This window comes from Podarcis cretensis (genome assembly GCF_951804945.1).
Source record: "Podarcis cretensis genome assembly, chromosome: 7".
NCBI lineage: Eukaryota > Metazoa > Chordata > Lepidosauria > Squamata > Lacertidae > Podarcis > Podarcis cretensis.
In genome coordinates, this window is record NC_137176.1 from 28,546,543 (window position 1) to 28,556,114 (window position 9,572).

General features: G+C 41.0%; 1 protein-coding gene across 1 annotated transcript; it reads right to left on the reverse strand.

Annotated features, from left to right (window-relative positions):
* Positions 1–1,585: 1,585 nt before the first annotated feature.
* On the reverse strand, positions 1,586–9,526 carry LOC307219524 (cancer-associated gene 1 protein homolog; the record flags this gene model as incomplete). Its single annotated transcript, XM_079982784.1, has 7 exons — positions 1,586–1,719; positions 3,924–3,966; positions 5,106–5,174; positions 7,477–7,547; positions 8,410–8,514; positions 9,339–9,434; positions 9,521–9,526. The coding sequence occupies 7 exons, from the start codon at positions 9,524–9,526 to the stop codon at positions 1,606–1,608; spliced, it is 504 nt and encodes a 167-aa protein (XP_079838910.1). The 3' UTR covers positions 1,586–1,605.
* Positions 9,527–9,572: the final 46 nt, after the last annotated feature.

Consider the following 9,572-nt stretch of genomic DNA (forward strand, 5'->3'; position numbering starts at 1 on the left):
CAACAAAGTATCTTCCTTGTTTTCACATTGGCCCATTTTAGAAAAGATTGCCTTTTAAAACAACCCCAAACCAACATTGGCATACTCTGTCCGGCTGCTTCTGAAATTAAAGTACAGTGGTACCTCGCAAGACGAAATTCATTCGTTCTGCGAGTTTTTTCGCCTTGCGATTTTTTTCGTCTTGCAAAGCACGGATTTTGGAAAAGCTTCAAAAATCACCAAAGTCTTCAAAAACCTCAAAAAAGGCTACCACACCGCGTGCTATGAGTTGCTCCTCGAAGTCAAGTCGCAACTGCACCCCCTGAATGCACGGTTTCAAGAAAAAGGAAACAAACTTGCAAGACAAAGGAAACAAACTTGCATGACGTTTCCGTCTTGCGAAGCAAGCCCATAGGGAAATCCGTCTTGCGAAGCAACTCAAAAAACAAAAAACTCTTTCGTCTTGCGAGTTTTTCGTCTTACGAGGCATTCGTCTTGCGAGGTACCACTGTATAGTAAAATGACAAGGGTTTTTTCAGAAGTAGTACGGAGAGTTGCATTCTTCAACCTTTAATCTTTGTCTTTCAAATTGGTCCGGTCAGGAACCAACCACTAAAATTTTGCATGATTTCCCAACAAGTCCCTGGAAAGGTATTACTCGCAGGGGTGCAGACTTGGGCCCCAGGTTATTATGGGTGCCTCAGACAGCATCTCTGTGCTCTTGCGATGCCTTGGACATGACTTCTGGTGTTTTGTGAGGCACCAAAAGTTGCGTCGGCAACCCTGCAGTGCACCCACAACAACAAAAATTGTGGGTGCTTGGAGATGGCGCCCTTGATAACTCATAAGAAGCTGAAGACTATTTCAAATGCATTCCTGAACAAGTACCACACACATTGTTGTGGGATAAAAATTCAGTGGGGCAACTAAATAGAGCTTCCCAACCAGAGGTCCCTGAAATGCAAGCAGTGGATTACCGGTAAGTGTGCACACAATTGCAGCTTTAGAGTACTTACTTGGGGGTGGTCCTGTTTAACTTGAATGGGTCTGACTTTTGCAATTGCAAACTCGATTGCAAAACCATTTTAGTGAACTGTAAGCTCTAGGAGCCTTTTTTGGCTGAAGACTGGGCTTTTAAAATCTTTAAATAAATAAATAACTGCACAGTACTTGCCTCAACCCCAATTGGGTGTAAATTCTGTTGAACTCAGTGGGTCATTCCTCTGTGTATGCATAAGATTAAATTTCAGTAAATGCATTATTTGTTTTTCTAACTAGGTATTATTTCTAGCACTGGAACTTATTGGACAGCAGAATCTATGTGGATATAATACTGCATATTGGGAAGCAGATCTTGGTGTCTGGGAAGTAGAAGGTGTAAAACTTCAATGTACTTGGGTAGGTTAAGAATCAGAAATTTTGGGATCAAACAAGGTTAACTATTTCAACCAGAATTATGTGTTAAGACATGAAAAAGGTTTCATTCTTTAATTCACTTAGCAGCATCTTTGGAAAAGAATTCACTGTATTCAAACACACTTCAAACTGTTGTCTCCTAATAATAAGAAAATAACATTATACTCACAAACCAAGAAAAAAATGAAGGTTTCTATTTTTTAATCAACTTTAATATGTCATTTGTAAACCTACTTTGCTGCAGTGACAATGACAATCATACTTGGCATATTTAATTGTTTGTCCTTTAGTAACTAAATGGGTTCCACTCAGTTTTTGAAAATCCTGAAAATGGAAGGAAAAATATTACAGTTCAGATTTTCCTTCAATTTTAAGTCACTAAAGGTGATATCCAACTATGTTGCATGCAGAGTAGACCCAGTGAAATTAATGGAGTAACTTAACACTGGTTATTTCAGTGGGTATACTCTGAGAAGGCCTAACAGTGCAATCGTACAAGCTTACTCAAAAGAGAGAGCCCCACTGTTTTCAATGGAACTTACTCCCAGGAAAATTACACAGGATTACAGACTTAACGTTATATCTCTCTCTGTTTATATAATTTTGATATGTAATGCTGAAAATTGCAACGTGAGATTACAGATAATGATCCAAAGGAACTTAAAGTGCTTTGTTTTGTCTTATGCCGTTAACAGAATTAAGCATGTTTTTGACTCTTCTATGGAAATCATTTTATGTGGGACGCAGGTGGTGCTGTGGGTTAAAGCCTCAGCGCCTAGGACTTGCCGATCGAAAGGTCGGCGGTTCGAATCCCTGCGGCGGGGTGCGCTCCCGCTGCTCGGTCCCAGCGCCTGCCAACCTAGCAGTTCGAAAGCACCTCCGGGTGCAAGTAGATAAATAGGGACCGCTTACCAGCGGGAAGGTAAACGGCGTTTCCGTGTGCGGCTCTGGCTCGCCAGATGCAGCTTTGTCACGCTGGCCACGTGACCCGGAAGTGTCTCTGGACAGCGCTGGCCCCTGGCCTCTTAAGTGAGATGGGCGCACAACCCCAGAGTCTGTCAAGACTGGCCCGTACGGGCAGGGGTACCTTTACTGAGGCATCTAATCATAAGCTTGCATTTTTATTAAAGCTTATATGTTTAATCAGGGCTTGTATTTTAAGAATGAGTTTAAAAATGTTCTGTTTCATGCCAGGCAGAAGACCAGTTGCCTAAAAACCTTGGCAAGATGTTTTACTCCTAGACAAGGGGCCCCCCTGATTTATAGCAGAAAACAATTCTCAAAGTCGTAAAAAGGGAATTACAGGCTGACAGCCAAGGTTACACTGACCCTACAAATTAAGGGTGGATAAATAGTAAAATGAGCCATATCTTCTTCCTAAGGTTAAGAAGGTCAAGAGCAGTGAAAAAGCATCTAGCTGGCAGAAAGAGAACATTTTTGGGAAGACTTTTTCTAAAGCTGTTTGTTTCTTAAACTAAGATCCTTTTAAGATTTCTTTTCCTTGTAAAAGGTTGTTTATGTATTAAATATATTAGTTTAAATATAATTATGCAAAGGATTTAAGAAATGCTAGATTCTTATTTCATATAGTTGTAAGAGTTGTAACTATCCTGAAATTAAGTCAGCCACCAGCCAGGCCCCTTGCCGGACAGGGGACGCCAATCGAGCGCTCCTGATGTATGGTTGTCAGGCCTTTTGTTTGGAAACCTTCAAATGAAGGAGATCTCTCAATGTTGATGTGAACTCAATCCTTGACATATGCATAAGATAAAAATTCAAGATTAATTATCTGTTTTGGAAGGCAATAGGGCAAGGAGGGCAAGAGGTGAGCTGGTAATTAAGATTCCTTGTTGAGACACATGTAAGATATATTACTACTTATTTGTCATTTATAGATAGAAGAATATATAGCTTTTTATTTTCCATAAAAGGCAAGAGGAAATGGGTGTATCTTTTGTGATTGGTTCTAGCAAACAGCCAATAGGAATTTCAACCAGGCTGATTGGACAGAGGCAGCCACAGGAGGAGCAAGGGGGCTGGATTAAGGAAATATAAGTGCTGGCCAGAATGGCAAGAGGCCAGGCCAGAGCTTGGTAACCATATACCACTGTGCCTCATATTTATTTGTCTGACAAATAAATTACTATTTTAATTTCTCTATTGCTGCGTTGAATATTTCATTCCAGCTAAGCGTTAACCACAAGCAGGGTGCTACATTACCTTTACCTTTATGGAAATCAGTGAAAGATAAGTGCTTAACTTTGGACTGTGTCCAATATAATACAACCACACATAATATGCTATATTTTCTTAAAACATCTGAATAAAAATGATAATTCTTTATTTAAACATTTGCAGTCTGCCTTACGCTAAAGCAAAGTAGTTTATGACAGTGCTGTTCAGGGAACAGATGGCATTAAAAACCTTAGTTGGCCTGATAAGGGACCAGCATTACCCTTTCAGGAGCAAAATTTGGACCCCGGTCTCCAGTTGCTGATCCTTATTTAGGGCAATATATCTTGACTTACCCCCTGAATCCACATTTTTGGGAAAAATGAAGACCACCCTTGCCTGTGGAAACATAAAGAAAGTGCTCACTTAATGCTTCCCCACTTGAAAATGTAACGTCTGGCTCACTTGGGGAGTGAGACAGACAGCAGAGAGTAAAGTAACTGCCCAAGATTGAATCAATAGCCACAAGTACGCAGGGCTAACAGCACTGAGGACTAGATTAGATGTTACAGGCAAATACAGGCAATATAATCTCAAATATTCTTTTTTTTAACAGGAAACAGCAAGTGCAGAAGGTTCAGTCCCCCTTCCTCTATTTTCCCTAGTCCGATTGTCCTCCTGGCAGCATCTTTTCCTGTTTAAAACGGCTGTCATGGTACTGCTATGTGCAAGTATATGGCCACTATGGGTTTAATGGGCAACTTCAGGCAACATAATCGTAGGTGCGTTTTTCATGAAATACATATGCACAGTAACAGTAACGGTCTCGGTCCAGTATACCTGAAGGAGCGTCTCCTCCTCCATCATTCTGCCTGGACACTGAGGTCCAGCGCCGAGGGCCTTCTGGCGGTTCCCTCGCTATGGGAAGCCAAGTTACAGGGAACCAGGCAGAGGGCCTTCTGGGTGGTGGCACCTACCCTGTGGAACACCCTCCCACCAGATGTCAAAGAGAAAAACAACTACCAGACTTTTAGAAGACATCTGAAGGCAGCCCTGTCTAGGGAAGCTTTTAATATTTAACAGAGTATTGTATTTTAATATTTTGTTGGAAGCCGCCCAGAGTGGCTGGGGAAACCCAGCCAGATGGGCGGGATATAAATAATAAATTTATGATGATAATGATGATGATAACAGAACAAATGCAGGCATATTATCCACCTGATAGTTGAAGCCTGAAATTTATGTGATGGTACTGGGATTCAACATGTTGGAAGGTATGTGTAACTGTCCCAATACCCTCATGAGCAAAAATTATGAGAATTCCTTTTTTGTGTGCTCTGGAGGGCCCCCCAATATTAGCAGATGGGAGCTATAGTTAGGTGGTGGCCACATTTTATTATTTTATAAGAAGCACTTCAAGATTATGTTTACCTGTCTATGCAAGTTGTATGTAAAGGAAGACATTCGTAAGTTTGATAATAATGTGAGCACTTTCAGAACCCTCCTCTTCTTGAATGTGAAATATATATGAAGTTTACCTCAGCTTTCTGGTATTCATTTTGAACTTCTTAATTAAATCTTCCAAATCCTGGTTTCTTTTCTCTAAACTGCCAGTAAGAGACAATTTAACCGATTGGTACATTTGTTTCAGTTATATGCAGTATGTTCTCATAGAATTTATCAAGATATAGGCTGTCACTGCAATGACGACTTGCAAACTGCTATTCCAGTCTGAAACACATTTACTTGGAAATAAGTCCAATTGATGTCAATGCAGTTTGTGTCCAAGAAAAATAAAAAAATGTTTTGAGACTCGGGATACAAATACACTTTTAAAAGAACAGGCAGCTAAAGTTCTTGGTTTGTAGATAGATTTGCAATTTCACTTTTTCAATCCAAAAAGAGTTTCTTCATATGTGTCTGAAATTTGTATCTGAAATAGTAATGGAATTGTCATAATTTTGATTTCTTACCCGCCCTTTCCTAAGGGCTGAAAGCAACATCACATTTAAAAAATGATCACCCAGCAAACCCCAATAGAAAATATAAACTACTGCACTAAATGTGTGAAAACTCCAAATGCGTGCCTTGAAAGCCCGTCTACAGAAGAAGGTGTTGCAACACTTCCTGAAAGTCCTTTAGGTTCAAGTTTCAAAGATTCCCCAAGAGAAGTGAATTTGGGACAGTCATAAGATCACCTCTACATGCCTTTGCTGTTTCGATTTAATGCTGTGGATTGTACATGTATAAAGTTCACTTCCCACCCCCCAAGACTCTTAATGTGCCTGTGACCATTCACAAAATACCTGACTTTGCCACTTTCTTCTGGGTAGGAAGAAATGTGGGTTAAACCACAGAGCCTAGGACTTGCTGATCAGAAGGTCAGCGGTTTGAATCCCCACGACGGGGTGAGCTCCCGTTGTTCGGTCCCTGCTCCTGCCAACCTAGCAGTTCGAAAGCACATCCAGTGCAAGTAGATAAATTCGAAACCACGTCAAAGTGCAGCAGGAAGGTAAACGGCATTTCCGTGCACTGCTCTGGTTTGCCAGAAGTGGCTTAGTCATGCTGGCCACATGACCCGGAAGCTGTACGCCGGCTCCCTCGGCCAATAAAGCGAGATGAGCGCCGCAACCCCAGAGTTGGCCACGACTGGACCTAATGGTCAGGGGTCCCTTTATCTTTATACTTTACCCTTTATACTGAAATTAACGAATAACTCCCATTTACTATTTATTTATTTATCAGTCAGCATTTGTATGTCTTCATATAACATAAACTTCTCTGGCAGTTTAACAAATAAATAAATATGGAAGCCACGTAAAGGCAAAATAAGGCACAAAGCCACAAAATCAAAAGCAGCATAAAGAAAACAGAAATAAAACCACATCCTCAAAGTTAAAACACAGATTAAAAAACTGAGAGGCTCTTTCTCTGTCTTCTCTGGTTTTTCCTCTGTCATAAAGCACCCTTAGTGTGGGGCACTTTTGTGTGAGAGAAGGAACAGGGCAAGGATCTTTTTGTCACACAAAAGCACCTGAGGATGACGTGAAGTGTGACCCAGGACAATGCGGCTAAGGGAAAGTCCTGAGGGACAATTATTCTGTCCGTTATTTTTCTTCCTGTCACTCAATCCCAAAATCAATCCCTGGCCATTGCTAATGTGACTGCAGACAGAGGGACCTGGAGAGCGACCTTTGGCCCTCAGGCCTGAGGTTTCCAATATGGGGAAATGGCGTACTTAAGGCTGCTTCTTCCATTTTGTTTTCCCCTGAAACTAGCCAAGACTTGTTTTCATTCCTGTGGGATTTCAGACCCCCCATTTGAGAGGTTAATAAAATTCCAAAACGGTGGCAGAATTAAAAAAGGGGTGGGGAGAAAGGAAGTGTTGATCTATCTGTGACTCTACTTTGCTGAAAAGCACCCCCTTCTTACTGAGGCTTCCTTACACATGGATTGCGTGCCATGCATCATTTGCCACTGAAAATAGCGGTGTGGTCAGATGTGAACCTGGAACAAACTAAGCCCTGAGATCGCATCTTTAGGCTGCTTTCACACCAAAACAGCCCAAGTTAATTTGCAACCCCAGAGAACATTGAGCTGAACACACTTCCTCCTCAAGAAGCAGAGCAGCTATTTGATTTAGCTAGAGAGCAGTGACTCCACACGTCTCTCTAGTGGCCGCCAAAACTGTATCAAATGGGTGCAGCCATGTGCTTTAATATCAGCCCAGCATTTGGTTAGAAAGTTCCTAATCTGAAGTGGCTCTATGAAATACTGCAGTGCTAAAACACCTGATTACAAGATTTCATTTAGGTTTCACTCAGTTTTCCAAGTGCAGGAATTATCTCTTACTATGTGTTTCTGGAACATATACAACAGAAAAGCATCCAGAAGCAGTGCTATACCTACTCAGATATTTCTGAATTGGCTTGTTCAAGCCTTTTGTCAGCGCATTCAATAATTTCCTCATAAGATGTCACCTTTTAAAATAAAATCAGAAAATGATTTAGCTTAGTACAAAAGAGAAAACAGCCAGTGAAATCTCAGTTAAAGCATAACATTATCACATCTTTGATTGTATATATTTTATTAATTGTGAGCTGACTTGAGCACACTTGTAAATCCTGCCTTTTTGCAACATTATAGCAATACATAAATATCAGCATTATCACTGATCTATGGAACGTCATCCACATGAGCACTGCATACAGAAATCCATTTTTTAAAATCACTGCATATAATCCCAGTGAATCCACTGGGGTAATTAAATGTGTTAAATGGGCTGGAGGTGGATCTTACTGGTATGTTTACACTGTCACTCTGCACTATGACAAGGGTGGCACACATCTGATCCTGCAAGTGAACTGCAACTCTCCAAAAAGAGATTTTTACAGCTTGCATCTTTCCATTCTTTTGGTAATGAAAACAAGTTCTTTCCTTTTAAGTCATTTGCAACATTTTATTCTTTATTTTACTGCCAATAGATAGACAGTTTCTTGCTCTTACTTCTGAAAACTCTGTGAGTAAAATCTTTGCCAAGTTAAGTGTCTGTGATTTATTCTAGCCTAGGCATTTTTTTGTGGGGAATGTTTGTTCAAAGGTGGATGAAGCCCAGGTGTAAATCTAACCAAGTTTCTTGGAGCTTTGTTTCAGGGATGTCAATAGCTCAGTAAAGAGCTTCCAGACACATCTGGCCATGGTTGGGGTTGGGAGCAGAATGCTGGACAAGATAAACCTGCAACTGATCTAGCAATGAGTACAACTCCAGATTACAGTTACTATGTTTTGAAAGTGAATTGAGTTTTTTAACCTTGTCAGAGTAACATCAGCTCATACTCATACCTTGCATGTCAAGCTGCCCAAGTCCTTCTGAAGCTCGACAATTTCTCCAGTGAGCTTCTTGCATACTTCTTCTTTGGATGCCAGATTAGCTTCCAGTGCTTTAATCTTTCCAAAGAAAGAATGTCTCATTAAAATGAATGGATAAAACTTGGCCAGGTTGACTCATTTTAATGGGTCTACTCTGAGTAAAAGGTCATTGAATACCACCCATTATTTTTGTCTTCTCCAAAGTGCTTAGCACGTTACTAGGGCTAGTCATGTTCAGCAATAGATTAAGCCTGTCAGCACCAACTATTTTTCCTGGGATACATCCTGGGAGCAGCTGATACAATCAACACACCATCTCAGGAGTGTGCCCATTTTTTCCCCTTGGGAAATGAATGCTTCTTCAATGAAGTAATGGACTAAGGCAGGAAAGGGAATTGCCTCATACAAACATGTGCTTATAGGGCCATTTGTTTCATCCAGAAACTATTTAGTGTGGAAGTGCCTCTAGAAGTGCACCCAGGAGCTATTCAAAGCAAGCTTCTCTTGGCTCTTTGCTTATCAAATCATAGAACTGTAGAGTTGGAAGGGACCCTGAGGATCATCTAGTCCAACCCCCTGCAATGCAGGAATATACAGCTGTCCCACATGGGGACTGAACCCATGACCGTGGTGTTATCAGCTTCACACTCTAACCAACGGAACTATCCATTATGAGGGCTAATTCCTTTGGTGCTGTTTTGGGCTAAAACTGATCCCTTTGGACAACCATGAGGTGGCAACTATCAGGCATGTAACAGAATCGGGAACAGAATTCCCACGGATTTCTGAAAACCTTCCAAGGATTTAAGTCTTGCCAACGAGAACAGGAATCCTGGTTTTCTGGAAATGGAAGCATTTCATGGAAATGATTCCTGAACCCTCTTTCTCTCATATCTACTCACCTCAGCTTGGAGCTCATCAGTTTGCTTGTGGTATTCACTCAGTTTTGTTCTCAGAAGATCAGGCAGGTCTCCACCGTTTTCTGATTCCTCTGTAGCCTGTGAATAAATACCCATTCAGAACAAGGAATTAGCCTTTAACAGCACAACCCTAGTATGTTTACTTGGAAGTAAGTCCTGCTTACTTCCATTTGGCTTACTCCCTAATAAGTCTGTTTAGGAACGTATCCCATATTT